Source organism: Gopherus evgoodei, chromosome 9 (assembly GCF_007399415.2).
Source record: "Gopherus evgoodei ecotype Sinaloan lineage chromosome 9, rGopEvg1_v1.p, whole genome shotgun sequence".
In the NCBI taxonomy this organism is placed as follows: Eukaryota; Metazoa; Chordata; order Testudines; family Testudinidae; genus Gopherus; species Gopherus evgoodei.
In genome coordinates, this window is record NC_044330.1 from 43,240,675 (window position 1) to 43,256,213 (window position 15,539).

The following is a 15,539-nucleotide window of genomic DNA, read 5'->3' on the forward strand; positions in this document are numbered from 1 at the left end:
TGATAGGACATGGCTAGGTATTATTGTGGTGCGATCGTTTTAACTAACCAGTGCAGTGGCTTTGCATAGATTTCATTTACTGTTGTGAGCGAGAGACGCTAGATGGATAAAGTATCGGGGGTAGCCGTATTAGTCTGTATCCACAGAAGCAACAAGGAGTCCAGTGTTTCTTTAAAGACTAACAGATTTATTTGGGCATAAGCTTTCCTGGGTAAAAAACCCACTTTTTCAGATGCCCAGTTAAATCTGTTAGTCTTTAAGGTGCCACCAGACTCCTTGTTGTTTAGATGGATAAAGAGCTGTCAGTGGAACATCTATAATTAGTCTTTAGTAAGCCAAATAACGGATAGCCAGGCGGTTTTCCACCAAAATACCCTAATGATAATCTGTTGGATTATCACACGAGGTTTTTTGTTTTCCTTACTCACACTAGTCCTAACCTAACGTGTTAATAATGTGGGCAGGGTAGGATCGGATAGCTGCAAAACTAGCTTCAGGAATCACAAGACAAAACAGTCCAGGGTATAGTTTAGTACAGGACATTAATGTTGTACGCGTTGTTTTAAAATATCCAGCTTCTGCTGAGCCCTGAAATCAAGCACGGGAGTGAAAATCAGAAAATCCATTAATCCTGTTTGTTTGCTTGCTTGTTCATTAAACTCTCAGAGATGCAATAAAATGCTTGGTATTACACTAACTGCTCTTTGGCCCATTCAGCTGGTCCTAGTTAGTCCTTGATCGATATTTTAAATATTGAATGATTGTTTCCTTTGAAACGTCGATGCGATTTTCAATTTTAAACTAAACCCGAAATGTATATTCTAGTAAGAATAGGTCTGAGTTTTTATATTAACACCTGAAAATATTAGAAACTAGAGTTTTACACTAGGGAATCTTTTGTGGTACTTTTCCTTCCAAGATTACCTATCTAAAATTACCACAGACGATTAAAAATATCACTCTACAAGACATAGCATATGCTTGAGTTTTTCTCATTAAGTAAAGAACGGTGAATACTAAAGCTGTGATCTAACACAGCAGCCCATAGCATAGAGGTGTCACGTCTGCTTCTGTAAAGATGGTTTCTGCCCTTCTTTAAAAAGTATATTCAAAGTCTGGCTTTAAATGTGACTGTATTGAGTCCCTCTTCTCTGTAGCTGGTCAAAGGCTCAGCGTCAGAATTCTTATTATTTTAAGATTTCCGAAAAAAAAATTCAGTTCAGAAGTGAGCAAAGGGTTCGATTCTGCAGTCCTTACTCGGGCAGGTTTCCCTTTAACGCGGAGATTTTGCCTTGGTCAAAGCCTGCAGGGTCGGTTCCCAGAAAAGGGAATATTACATGATAGGAAAGGGAGGCGTTTTGTGACTCTCAAAACAAGGGGGCTTTCCTTTTGTGTGCTTGCTTTTGTTTCCCTGAAATTTGAAGCAGCCTAGGTGCTTCTGGTATTTATAAAGAAATACCTGAAGCTGCCCAGAAGTTGAAAACCTGTCTCGCATGGCCTTTGTCAGAGATAGTGTTAAGCACGTGCGCATTCTCACATAAAGCTCTTAATGAAGAATACAAGCCTTGCTGTGTGTATCGGAGTCAGTGCCACACAGGACTAAAAGGGAACACAGTACATATCTAGTCCCCAAATATGGACCAGTAAAGCAGCTATTTTGCTTTGTAGTGTGTGTATTCAATCGACATAGCATGGTTCTGATCTACTGGGTGCATGTTATATATGAGATACCTTTACAAAATATATCCTCTAGTTCAGCCAGAATTCACGCTCATGATGCAGGAATCACTGTGTGCATTTCTTTGGCCTGTGTTTTGCAGGCTAGATGATCATACTGGTTCCTTCAGGCCTTAAAATCTATTAATGTTTCTCCAAATGTGTAATTACCTGAGAGAGCTGGAGCTGTCCTGGCTTCGGGGAAGTCTGTTTTTGTTTGTTTGTTTGTTTCTCTTTTTAAACGACTGTATAAAAGGGAATTAAATACAAAAAACCTACATGTAATGGCTGAGACATGAAGGAAAACAAAAAGCCAGGAAATTCTAAGTTAAGCCTGGCACTGTGTCCTTTTGCTCCCCCCACCGCAAGGGGGTTAGATAAGGATGGAGTGTCAGCCTTAACTGTGATTTTCCTGGTTTGTGTGTGGTTTGTAAGTACATCATAATCCTCACTCCAGCGTCTTTGTGTTTAATGTATATGCAGTTCTGGCCAAGAATCCTTCAGATGCCTGTGAATGTCCCATCTGTAATGTATTTAGCTACTTGATAGCTGATACAGTATCTGGAGGAGATGTTACACGTTAGACTTAAAACAATCTTTCCTGCTATTTTTAAATTACTGAGCTAATTATTCCCACCTTTGGAAGCTATTTAAGCAGAAGTTTGTTTTTACGCTTAATTACATCTCTCTCCGTAGTCCCGAGTAGAATCTGATCAGTTGCAGCTTCTCAGTCCCCAAACTCGATTCTAACAGAAATATGTTCCGATCGGCGTATGGCTAAAGGATGGAGTCTGTCTCTTAATACCCCTTTGTCGCTCTGAGTCACTTTGTATTACAATAAATCCATTTCCACTCCCAGTGCTAAGATTCTTGCTGGAATTTGCATGCTGCCATTCCTGGTACAGTAGGTTGTTTTCATTATCATTTTCTTTTTTTTTATAAACAGAGGTCGCAACTGAAAGTAAACGGTTCAGTTTATTAACCCATTCACCGTGTTACCGTTTATTGCGACAATGCCCCCTTTCCCTTTTGCTTATCTCAGCCCTTCATTTAAATACCAGCAGTTGCTCCCATAAATTTAAATCTTCGCGGGAGAAATGAAACCGGGGGGACATGTTTAAGGTGAGCCCCACGTTTGCAAATGTTCGGAAACGTGAATTATTATTGTAACGCCTTTTTCAGAACAAGATAGGAGAAAATGCACTATTAATAGGGCTGTAAGCAATGCACACACGTATCACTGGGGCATCAGGGCTTTGTGCACTGTGAAAACGGGAGTGCTGGCGTGGGGGTTAGTCGCTCAAGGAAATAACACCCCAGCTTTCCTGTGAAAGGCAGAGTGCGAGAAAGGAAAAGCTGGAATTCCCGCTTGAACCTTTTTCTTGACGGCTGTTAATAAAACAAAGCGAGCTACCAGGCAAAACTGAGTAAACAACGGGAAAAAATAAATCCGCTTTGGGGAAGGCTGCCTGGTCTTTCTGGGGTGTTCCCCTGTGTGGCTAACAGCAGGGCGTTAGACCTAAGTATTGTAGATATGATCCTCTTTACTTGAACTCTTCAGTGAAGAGCAGATAGATCCTTGCAGGCTTTACTCAGGCAAAACTCCCGTTGACGACCAATACTAATGTCCAACTTTGTCTGTGAATTTTAACAGTCGTAACAACCTATGATCCATTTCCAGCAAGGGGAATTTTCAGACGTAAAATATTAAAACATACCAAGTTCCCCAGTTTTAAGGCTCTGAATGACCAGAAAGTTATTTTCAAATAAATCCTGTTCTCGTTAGTCACTAGCAAAAACTCCCACTGAGTTCCATGGGAACAGGATTCTTTATTAGCAGCAAACCCGTATCTAAATATCATTTGCTGCAAGGACTGTGCTGAGGTTTCTGGCTAGGAAGCTAGAAGCTTTAGAAACTCTACAAAGGATAATTGGATTTTGCTCTCAATCTGAACCTGAAGCTTCTTTCTACTAAGTAAAGAGCAACTGAGTTCCCTTACAGAGTAGAAAGCCCACCCTGCTGTCCTTGCTCAGCCATGGCTCCCAATGCAGTCTCTGGCTGTCATTTCAGGGAATGACACTTCACCCTGGGTACCATTAGCTTCCAAGATCCGTTGTTATTTGACCAAATATGTTTGTAACGACCAGATTTTTTTTTGTAGTAAGCAATTAACTATGATGTTAGGCACGTGTGCAACGGTGTTTTGTAAACAGCTGGGCTCCTTGAGTGGTGCCTTTGATTTTAACATTCGTTTGTCAGGCTGCAATCTCTGTCAAATCCAGACTAGACAGAACTACAGTCGCGACTGCGTTCATATTTTAAAAAGTCTCATTTTTGCACCAATCATCAGTGGAAATCCAAATGGACTCCAAGCTCCAAATGGGAGCTGTGTCTGCCTGGGGACTGCAGAATCGGATCCTTGCTTCTCTGGAAAACAACTTGTTAGTAAACTGAGTAATCATTTAAAATATTCAACCTGATGCCACCACTCACCCTCTCTCTCTCTCTCTCTCTCTCTCTCTCTCTCTCTCTCTCTCTCACACACACACACACACACACAGAGAAAGAGAGAGAGAGAGAGAGAGAGAGAGAGAAAGTGAGTCCTGTCTACATTCTGATCATAAGCTCTGGACCGCTTAAAGCAATTGGTATGGGTTTGTAGCATTAAAAGGTGAACGTTTTCAAAGCGTCAGCAAGGGAGACTGTGACAGCAAGGGAGACCCAGATGTGGTTCCTAAGGAATCTCAGCCTTTACTGATCCCTGTAGCATTCAAACGATATGAAATAATTTATTTACTCCACTCCAGCTTGGCCCAAATCATGTAAATATTCGCTTCTTAACAAAGGGTCTAAATCTCTCATAGAACACACGAATCCCAAACTCTCCCTAAGTCAAAGGGGAGTTTGTCCTATGGGAAGATGGGGTCCTAACGACTCGATCGTGGGAGGTGCTGAGCACCCCTCTTTTCAGGTCAGTACATCCGAGGATCGTGCCTCACATGCCCGAGCCAGCAACTTTGTACTCATCTGAGTAATCCTAATTCAGGTGAATAGCCCCATGGAAGTCAATAGGAGACCGAGGGAATTACTCGCTCGAGTGAGGATTAAGATGTTGTGGGATCAGCACCTCCATGTGGAAAAAAAACAAGAAGAGGGACAGGGAGAGACCTTAGCTCATTATTACCTGCTGACACATTGTCGTTATGTATTTGCTATCAGTGACCTGGGGGTGGGTGCATCCGAAATTGAACGTACTAATAACTGCAGGCTGTAGTAGTTAGCTCGGATTCTGAGGGTGGAGGGAATGACAGCAAGTCCTACTTTATTGATAATGTAGGCAGACGCAGGTGTGTTTTGGAGAAGCCGGGCTCGGGGACTGATCCTGCTATCGGTACATTATTCCTGCCTAAATCTAGCACCCGTGCTTCTTGAAGGTCAGGGCTGGCTGCAGCAGCTGCATAGAAATCCCTGTTGCTTTGTCTCTCTGGCCTCCCTACCTGACCTGAAAACAGTCGAGGGATATGATCCTTTAGTTCACCCCACGAAGATCCATCCTCTGTTTAAATCTGACTTAACGCTCTAAGTAGCCTTTGTAAATATAATTAAATGAGGAAACCTCTCTCATCAACAACCAGTGAAGTTTTTTTTTTTGAACTGTTGTGTAAGGACTTTTAATACACTGTTACATAAACGTTGGCGATTGAGGAGACGTTTGGCAGTTTCTGAAGAACTTCCTTTTGGTAACAATACACGAAAGCTTTGAACCGCCAGTTCTTCCTCAGGCAAACCAGTGGGAACGGAAGCAGGCCCATTGACTTCCATAGGATTTTTGTTTGAGCAGGATCGGGAGCAAACCGCATAGTTTAGGTTATTCGAGCTCTTGCAGCGTTTCTTCACCCTCCTAGATGTGGAAGCTTTGGATCCATCTTGCAAGCCTTACTCATGTGAGTAAATCTTATAGTGAAGTCATACCTGATTAAAGATGGTTTAGGTATGCAAAAGTTGTAGAATCGGGGCCTTTAGGACTATATCATAGACCCTGAAACTTTTCCCTCATATTAATCTGACAGTAACTCCCGATTGGTTCATTTGGATTTGATGTCACAACTAAATTAAGGGAATGGCTGACAAATCACTTGCACAGTATGTCAATCCGATATAGTGTTGATTGTATGTAGCAACCTTCCCCCGCCCCCCTTACTGCAAGGGACTGATATTTAATAAATGAAGTGAGCTTCTGTATCTGTGCAAACATGCAAGCAACTCAACTAGTATTTTGACAAATATAAATAAGGCTGGTGACTTACAGTCGTGTAGCCAGAAAGAGGAGGATTTATTCTCTCAGTTATTCAGCGCACCGTGCGGGATCTGACCTTCTCTTACACAAAGAATTTGTCTCAATTTAAAAGCTACACCCCAGAGTGCAATCTCACTGTCCCAGCCAAGGTACACTGCCATTGAAACCAGGAGTTTTGCCTAGATGAAGCTGCAGGATTTCACCCTTGCTATCATTTGCTCTAAATGGTCTCTGAAAATCCGGCAGCCTTTCACTCCGCTCTTCCGTTAGCTGCTGGTCTCTGTGTGTGTGAGAACATCAGAGAGTTTCTATTTTGGTAGCTTTCTGGGCTTTTACTCTGTGTAATGTCAATACTGCCCTCTACCCGCAACAAGCAGCATTTGCAGGCAGACTATAACGGCGTGTGTGTGGGTGTGTGCGCGTGGGTGGGGACGCGAACCAACATCGTGCGTATGATGTATAGTGCATTGGCTATCACAGCGTCAAAACTGGAGCAGATGCTACAATTATGACTAACGTGTGGACTGGGGAATTAATTGCTTACATGATAACCCCCCACGCCCCTATTCTGTTCCTCCATTGCTGTCACAACATTGTTGTATACCTGTGTGGAGTTGTGCAGTTCGGGGCTCAGCAGGAATATGCTCATAGCTGCAGTCGCGTCCTCTTCTAGGGCAGGATGAACAAAGGAGGCACAAAGCGCGAATCAAGGTGCTTCATATTTATTTTACCTTGCTCTTCCCCGCCCCCTTCCTTGGCTCACGTTGCTGTTTTACCCAGCCTGATTCCTGGCATTCTTGTCCACGTTTTAAGCGGTGAAGAAGTCATTTCCAGTCCTATGGTCCGAGTTTCACCCTGAACTTATTGAAAAGAGAGTGTGGGGTCAGTTCTGTTTATTATACAACCAATTAAAACAGGAAAATATGCAGAGCCCTTCAATTCAGAGAGATCCGGCCATTGTTATGTCGAAAACGAGAGATTTTTTTTTTCTGAAACAAAAAAATACATGTTACTTTTGAAAAGTGTGTGTGTGCGTGTATTTTCTCTCTCTCTTAATTAATGCCTCAGTTGACCTAAAAGCGCGGGCACGATAGTAGAGAAATATTTCCCACCTCTCCAATTTTCAATTGCTTTATTTTTTATTTTAACTCTTTTTGTGCCAGATCGGAGAATTAGATCCCTACTCCTCACCCGTTTGTTACTTTCCCATAACTCCCTGTCCACGTGCAGAGAGAACAGCCAAACCTGTCGTGTTTTCGCTCTTCGCATTCACATGTGTCTGACGCGCCCAGCGAGCCCCGTGAAGGTGTAACACGCTGGGGGGCCGGGCTTTCCATGGCCTGGGGGCGCAGGAGAGGAGCCCTCCAGTCGCAGCTTGCAGTGGGCAATGTTTCCCTTTTCCCTTAGCGCACCGTGATCCCTCATTTTCACCCCTCGGGTTCGGTGCTGTTTCCTGGGGAGTTTTTCTTTGTGGGGGTTCCCCTAGCGGGGTGGGCTTTCTCCTGCGTTAAGTACTAACGTGCTTTACAGGGCGGTTTTCAATTAGAGCTAGTGACATCAAATCAGCTTTCCCCTATTTAAATTCCTTTGCCTTGTCAAACTGGTGACTCAGCTGTCTTTATAGGGAGTTGTTTTGGAAACCTAAAAACAGAACCCCCCCAACACTCTCCAACTCCTCTCTTTCTCCTTCCCCATCTGTTTTTAGCCAGAGGAGTGGAAAATAAATAACATTTTCTTTATTACCTTTAAAGAACAAACAGACAAAACAAGAAAAACCGTGGGAGGGTGGGGGAGTAAAGCCTGATTGTTCAAAGGCTCACTGTTCCCCCCAAGAATAGTCCCATTGATTGCAGTTGGGTTACTACAGTGATGTGAATTTAAGATTTTGGACTAGGATTTAGGCTCTCTAGGTTCAATTCCCAGCTCTACCCCAGAATTCCTGTGTGACTTTGGCAAGTCACTTAAGCCAAATTTTCAAAAGAGGCCTGGGCCTCAAGTGCTCAGAACCTGGAACTGGAGCCAGATTTTTCAGAAAAGCTCAGTAGCCTACTTGTACCCACTATGCTGAGTTCTCCTGAAAGCTGGACCAGTAGTTTCTGCTCTCAGATCTGTAAAATGGGGGTAATGTAATGCTCCCATCCTCCTCCTGCCTTCCGTTTGTCTTGCCCATTTAAATGGCAAGCTCTTCAGGACAGAGTTTGTCTCTTGCATGTGTTTGCACAGCATCAAGCACAATGGGATTCTAGTCATGGTTTCAGCCGCTAGGTGCTACTGCACTATGGATATAAAAAGAATAATGACGGCATGCGGAAAGGGTTTGATGCTAGAAATATCAGTGAATGCTAGTAAAAGGAGCCAATATGCAACGTTTAAAATGTGGATACTTGCCTTTAATTTCCTCCTGTGCTAACGATTCACTGGCTAGTGGAACACACAGTCAGAGAGAAGATGTCTTTAAGTAACAATCACCAAAACAATTGCTCTGACTGCCCTAATCAAATGCATTTATTTTGATCTTTGAGCTGTACTGAAAACATTAGACCTGCCCTCTTGTGATTGCTTACAAGGTATTATATAACAGCCACCCTTCTGGAAAAGAGAAAAGAATTTCATAGGACTAAACCAATAGGATTCCACAAAAATGACTCTGAGGGCTTATCTCCGCTGAGCAACCATGCACGCTACAGGGGTGTAATTTCTAAAATGGACTAACTTGTTGCAAATTAAATCCTGTAAATCCTGCTGGTGTGCACTAAAGGTTTCCTAGCATGCTTTAATGTAGTACTGTTTGAAACAGCACTATGTTAGAGCATACTAGGGAACTTTTAGCGCACACCAGCAGTGTGTATATGGACCAATTAATTTGTAACATGCTACTGTGCTTTAGAAATCACACCCCAGCAGGGTACATTGCTGCACTGCATAGATAAGCCTTGAATGTCATGATGGAAGATCAAATCAGAGACAGGAAAGCTGAGGCAATCAGTGAGTTCTTACCATTTATTTGGACGGGTGTTTTATTTATTGATTGATTAAAGTTTAGAAACCTGATGTGTGTTTATTAGTCAATCAAGATTCTGCAGGATTTGGGAGGCTGGAAAGAAATTCATTCAAAATAAACTGCATACTGTCTCTAGTAGAATTTGGTTTTCAATAAACATTAGTCCTTACCTGACCATGGTTGAGACACTTAAAAATCCCTTGATAAACAGCATTATTTAGATGCCAAATGTCATTACGCTACAAGAAAGTTTTACCATGTAATTATTTTTCTGATGTGTGTATCTTTCAGAATGGACATTCTCTGGTGAGAAAGAGTTAAGACAAAAATAACATGAATGCACAGTGAAATGTAACCACTGCCACATTTTCCTTTAGGCTGTCCAGCTCCAGGTGTACAAAGGATCCCTTTCAGGAAATCTTATTATTGGGATTTCACATGTAAGTTAATTTTACTTCTGCCTACAGACGGCTCTGAGCCTCTAACATGGGCCATCGTCCTTGTGCTCTTAAATGTCATGAAAAGTGCAAAGACGTGAGCCACAATTTGTTACATTAAATCAACACATACCCGGTTATAAAACCTGAAGTTGGACACACTTTTTAACCCTTGACACACAGGGCTGGATCCAAAGCCCATTGAAGTCAATGGAAAGACTCCTATTGGCTTTGGATCAGGGCAATGAGAAAGTTAAGTTTTTCCTCTTATGCATGTTACCTAGCTTCCCCTGATTTAGTGTGGCGTACATAGCTTCTCTTAGTGAACAGAGGAATATTTCAGATCCAGAAAACAAAATACTAATTGAGGGCAATTATAAAATAGTGAATAGAAATAGGATACTTTATTTCTTTCTTAAACAAAATATTCTTGTAAAGTAATGTAAGCTTAGTTAAATTAAGGGAGAAAAGTGTTAATGTGTAATGCAAGTTAAGTACACATGCTATACAAATGTCCATTTTGGCCTTGGGGAGCACTTTAATGACAATAGATGTTAGTAGTATAAGGGCCCTACCATCAATCAAACCCTAACCCCGCCCCTAACCCCGCCCCGTGACCCCTCTAGTCCCTCCCACCTGTCACCGGAAGTCCCACCCTATGGGGGTATTACTTCCGGGGTCAAGATGGCCACATGACCGGAAGCAAAGTGGGTCATGTGACCCCTCTAAGAACTCCTCCCACCACCCTCTACCAATCAGGAGGGGTTTCCTCCCGAAAGGACCACCCCAAGAGGAGATTTGACCAATCAGGGCAACTTCCGGGGGCGGGTGACCTATCTAGAAGTGGGTCATGTGACCCCTCTAAGAACTCCTCCCACCACCCTCTACCAATCAGGAGGGGTTTCCTCCCAAAAGGACCACCCCAAAAGGAGATTTGACCAATCAGGGCAACTTCCGGGGGCCGGTGACCTATCTAGAAGTGGGTCATGTGACCCCTCTAAGAACTCCTCCCACCACCCTCTACCAATCAGGAGGGGTTTCCTCCCGAAAGGACCACCCCGAGAGGAGATTTGACCAATCAGGGCGACTTCCGGGGGTGGATGACCCCGTCTAGAAGAGGGTCATGTGACCCCTCTAAGAACTCCTCCCACCACCCTCTACCAATCAGGAGGGGTTTCCTCCCGAAAGGACCACCCCGAGAGGAGATTTTGACCAACCGGGGTGACCCCTCTAAGAACTCCTCCCAAGGCCCTCCGCCAACCCGAGTGCAGCACCAATACCCCATAAGTACCAGCGCCGAACAGAGGAGGCCATTTTTCTTACCAAGGACACGTGTTTTAGAAAGCGTGGAAAGGCTGCTCAGAGGAAAACATGGACTCCTTTACCACCCCCGTTAGAACTTCGGACTTTGTTTTGGACCCAAGCACCATACTTATGTGGCGCAGGACCTACACCAGCGACAGTTCTGAGGAGGAGGAGGGAACGATCGAGAGGAGCCCTTTGGCCGACCAGTTGATGGATACGTCGGAAACCGACCAGAAACCCCTCGTGAGGCACCCTGAGGAGCCTGATGACCTCTCTTTGTCCACCCCCTCAGATCGCCGCTTGGGAGAGTCACCGGTGGACAAGGCAAATGGAAAAGATGGCGCTCAGGTAAATGAATGATTAAGAAATGGCGGTAGAGGAGGGGGTGGGTAATGAAGCTAGGAACCGGGGGTTTGCATAAATTAAAAAAAAATCCCAGCAGCTGGGGTACTTACTTACTCTGTTTCTTTTTCTGAAAATTTTTCAGGAGCTCGACGATGCCTTTCTGGAGGCCTTTAAGAACTTGCGCGTCAGCTGTTTTTACTGCTATCCGAGAGACAGATCTGAAGCCGAAAATCACAAAATGGAAGAATGAAACAGCTCAGACTCCCTTATGGAAGCAGTTAAGGCGTCCATTTTACAGGCGGCTGTAAAAGATCATGTTAAACCAGGCAATTAATAAAATGTATTTAAATGTGTCAATATGAGCGTGTCCCCTTTTATACTTGTGGTAGTAAAAGACGGTACCAGTAACAGTCATGTCTACACCGACAGCTCTGTTAAAGAAAATATATTACAATCCCAGGGAAGTTGGGAGCTTTGGCGGAGTGAACCCTCTTTTTCAAGTGGCCAGAAAGCATAGTAAAACTTTAAATAGAAGACAGGTAACAGCTTGGCTTTCAGACCAGGATGCTTACACTTTACACAAACCAGCTCGAATACATTTTAAAAGAAACAAGACTATTGTTTCAGATGTGGATGCACAGTGGCAGGCAGATTTGGTGGATATGCATCAGTTCTCCAAACACAACAATGGCTTTAAGTACATCTTAACAGTGATAGACATTTTATCCAAATATGCCTGGGCCTTATGCCTAAAAGACAAGACAAGTGGTGAGGTATCCAAGGCCTTTAAAGCTATTTTCAGCGAAGGTCGCGTGCCTCAAAAATTACAAACCGATCGGGGGAAAGAATTTTTAAACAAACCTTTAAGTGGACTGTTAAAGCAGCATGGGGTTCACCATTTTCTTACTAATAATGAAGTCAAAGCAGGGGTTGTGGAGCGATTTAACAGAACTTTAAAAACTAGGATGTGGAGATATTTTACAGCCCATAACACCTTTCGCTACATTGACGTCTTACCTGACTTTATAAAGAGTTATAACCAGAGCTTTCACAGGACTATACGTACCAGACCCATAGATGTTAACCCTTCAAATTCTCTGAAGGTGTGGAAAACGGTTTACGGAGACAGTTTTAAAATAAAACAGGTTGTTCCCCCTTTTAGAAAAGGCGATCACGTGAGACTATCTAAAACCAAAGGCGCTTTTGAAAAAGGTTATGAACAGACGTTTACCGATGAGATATTCATAGTGGATGAAGCCTTAACCAGGGGCCGAAGACCTGTATACCGATTAAAAGATTATGAAGGTGAGGCAGTTACTGGATCTTTTTACCCTGAAGAATTACAAAAAGTAAACCCCAAACGAGACAGGATTTACAGGATTGAAAAAATTCTAGCGGAGAAAGGAAAAGGGAGAAAAAAACACTTACTGGTAAAATGGTTGGGTTGGCCTGATAAGTTTAACAGCTGGGTGGAAGCTTCTCAACTCTGTGACATTTAGAGACAAACCAAAGAGAGAAAAAAAAAAAAAAAACAATTCCTCCTGCAAAGACAGATAGAAGAAAAAATAATAATGAGCGACGGAGGGTTTTACATCACTTTGCCCAGCAATGCCAGCTCTGCAGTTTTTCCCCAAAACACCATCTCGAACTTTACAATACGGCTAATTAAGCCCTTGGATCTCCCAGGTGCCTGGGAGGTGGGGTTAGTGGAAATACAATACCCGCACAGCTGGAATACTATCAATGAAGACACCCCTTTTGAAATTACCTTTGAAGATACGAAGTGGAATTTCATCCTACGACGAGGTTATTACTCGACCATACCTGAATTACTGGAGCATATGAACAGCACCATGGCTCGTCACCAAGGACCGCCTGAGATGGTCATGAACTACGACCCTGTAGGTAGAAAAGTGAGACTTAAATCTACCAATTTTAACTATGGGTTTTCTACTGGCGGGGAACTAGCTAACATTTTGGGTTTGGGCCCAAAACGCAATGTCCAAAAATTTTCCTTCTCGGCAGACATTACAGGGGGTTTTAACTCCTTGTATCTGTACACGGATATTGTAGAACACCAGTTTGTGGGGGACTTTTCTGTTCCCCTGTTACGCTGCGTCCCTGTCCAAGGAAGGAACAATGAGTTTGTTACCATCACCTATGATAAACCTCATTACGTTCCTGTTAGTAAACACCACATCGACACCATTACCATTGAAATAAAGACAGATCAGAACAGACATGTCTCATTTCGCTTCGGCAAGGTGATCATCAAGCTGCATTTGCGACTGCGGAGAGAGCGAGGTTTCTAAAAAGCAAAAAAAAAACACTATTATGGCGATCATAAAAAATTATGGCGACCCCACCATCTACAGGAACTATTACAAAGCCCAGGCTGGATACGCCCTTCCTGGATATCATGGGGCCCCCGTGATGTACGGGGCTGGTGTGGGTGGAATATTTCGTAGCCTCTTTCGAAAAGCTGTACCGCTTTTGAGGAGGGGGCTAGAGATTATTAAGCCCCACGTAAAAACCGCCGCTCAAAACATAGCTAAAGATGTGGTAGGTCATGTCTCCCGTGCTGTTCTGGAGAAGGTGGGGAATACAGCTTCACAGGAAGGATCAGGGCTGATGTACATTAAAAGGAGGAAGAAAAGAAAGAGAAATACGTCATACCCGAGACGCACAGGTCCCCCAAAACCTTTTAAAAGAAGGGCTTTGACACGCAGAGCCGGCCATAAACGAAAGTCCAAGAAGCAGCCTGGGCAAAAGAGGAGACGCGCTCTGCCTGGTAAAAGAGACATATTTTAATCAATATGGCTTTTGTTCACTGCGGGTCTGAAGAGTGCACCAAATCCGAACTAGACTTGTTTCAAATAGCCCCTACGCAGACCAGCATCGAGAAAAGCATTTACATCGAGGTGCCACCTCTATCGGCCGTTACGGAGTCTGCCCCCATTGACTTTTTTATAGCAGGGAATGGCATAGATTATATGGATTTAAACAACACGCTGCTTTACCTGTGTTGCAAGATTGTAAAAGGAGACGGAACTGAACTTGCTGCGGACGCCGAAGTGGGCCTGGTGAATTACCCCGTGGCCTCTATTTTCAGTCAGTTGGATGTTACGCTGGGAGACCGCCTTGTAAGCCAAAGCAACAACTGTTACCCTTACAGGGCCTTTATAGAATCAGTGCTCAATTACAGCGATGACACCCTCGCCACGCAATTTTCTGCCGGCCTGTTTTACAAAGACACTGCTGGACAACATGAAAAAACAGAGTTGGATGGAGAGAATCTAGGGTTTGTGAAGCGTGCAAAGCTGACGGCCCAGAGCAGAACGGTAGAGCTGCTGGGCCATCTACACAGTGACCTGTTTTTTCAAGAAAAACTTTTGTTAAACGGAGTGGATGTGAAAATTAAACTGACACGCAGTAAAGACGCCTTCTGTTTAATGGGCAGTGCGGCTGAAGGCTTTAAACTGCGCATTGTATCAGCGTCCCTTTTTGTGAAGAAAGTACGGGTGGCCCCGGGTGTCCGTTTGGGGCATGCAGAGGCCCTGCTTGCCGCTAATGCTAAATACCCCGTGGACCGTGTGGGAATGAAAGTGTTTAGCATCCCTGCAGGCAGCAGGGTCAGTAACCAGGAAAACCTGTTCTTGGGACAGTTACCCAAAATGCTTGTCCTAGGATTTGTGGATAACGATGCCTTTAGCGGCAGTTACACTAAAAATCCCTTTCATTTTAAACATTACGATATTAATTTTGTGGCCCTGTATGTGGATGGTGAACAGGTACCGACCAAGCCTCTGCAACCGGACTTCGAGGCAGGACGCTGCGTGAGAGAATACATGAATCTGGTACAGACAGCTGGTAAACACATGAAAGATCGTTCTCTGTTAATCGACCGTGAGGAGTTTGCACAGGGTTACACCTTGTTTGCCTTTGACCTGTCTCCCGACCAGGAATGCGCAGATCACTATTCCCTGATTAAAACTGGGAACCTGAGAGCAGAAATACGGTTTGGAAGGGCTTTAACGGTTACCGTCAATATGATTGTGTATGGAGTTTTTGACAACGTCATAGAAATAAATCAAAGAAGAAATGTTCTGTTTGACTACATGTGAACATGGACACCGTGCAGCTCTCACGTGTCTTATCAACGGATCCTTACACAAAAAAGAATTTTTTAGATGTGTTCCCTTGTGATTGGCTCCCTGGAAGCAAGCTGTCTCAGAGGCCCGTAGGTTTGGTGGTGAACACGCATCCACACAACCAACCGGGTGAACACTGGCTCGCCCTGTATCTGGCGGAGCATAACCATGGAGAGTTTTTTGACTCATATGGGCAACCCCCGAACAGTGTGTTGTTTCCTAAAAGCATTATGAAATTTTTAAACAAAAATGCCACAGACATGGTGTTTCACAATAGACAATTACA

General features: G+C 43.7%; 1 protein-coding gene across 1 annotated transcript; it reads left to right on the forward strand.

Moving 5' to 3' along the window:
* The first annotated feature begins 13,918 nt into the window (after positions 1–13,918).
* On the forward strand, positions 13,919–15,226 carry LOC115657660 (uncharacterized protein F54H12.2-like). Its single transcript, XM_030575737.1, has 2 exons — positions 13,919–14,693; positions 14,790–15,226. The coding sequence occupies exons 1-2, from the start codon at positions 13,919–13,921 to the stop codon at positions 15,224–15,226; spliced, it is 1,212 nt and encodes a 403-aa protein (XP_030431597.1).
* Positions 15,227–15,539: the final 313 nt, after the last annotated feature.

Excerpts from the sequence above, each read along its gene's own strand:
- LOC115657660 (XM_030575737.1), top strand. The coding sequence starts at position 13,919 with ATGGCTTTTGTTCACTGCGGGTCTGAAGAGTGCACCAAATCCGAACTA. Across the intron at positions 14,694-14,789 it reads TGCTAAATACCCCGTGGACC|GATTTGTGGATAACGATGCC; the intron begins GTGTGGGAATGA and ends TGCTTGTCCTAG.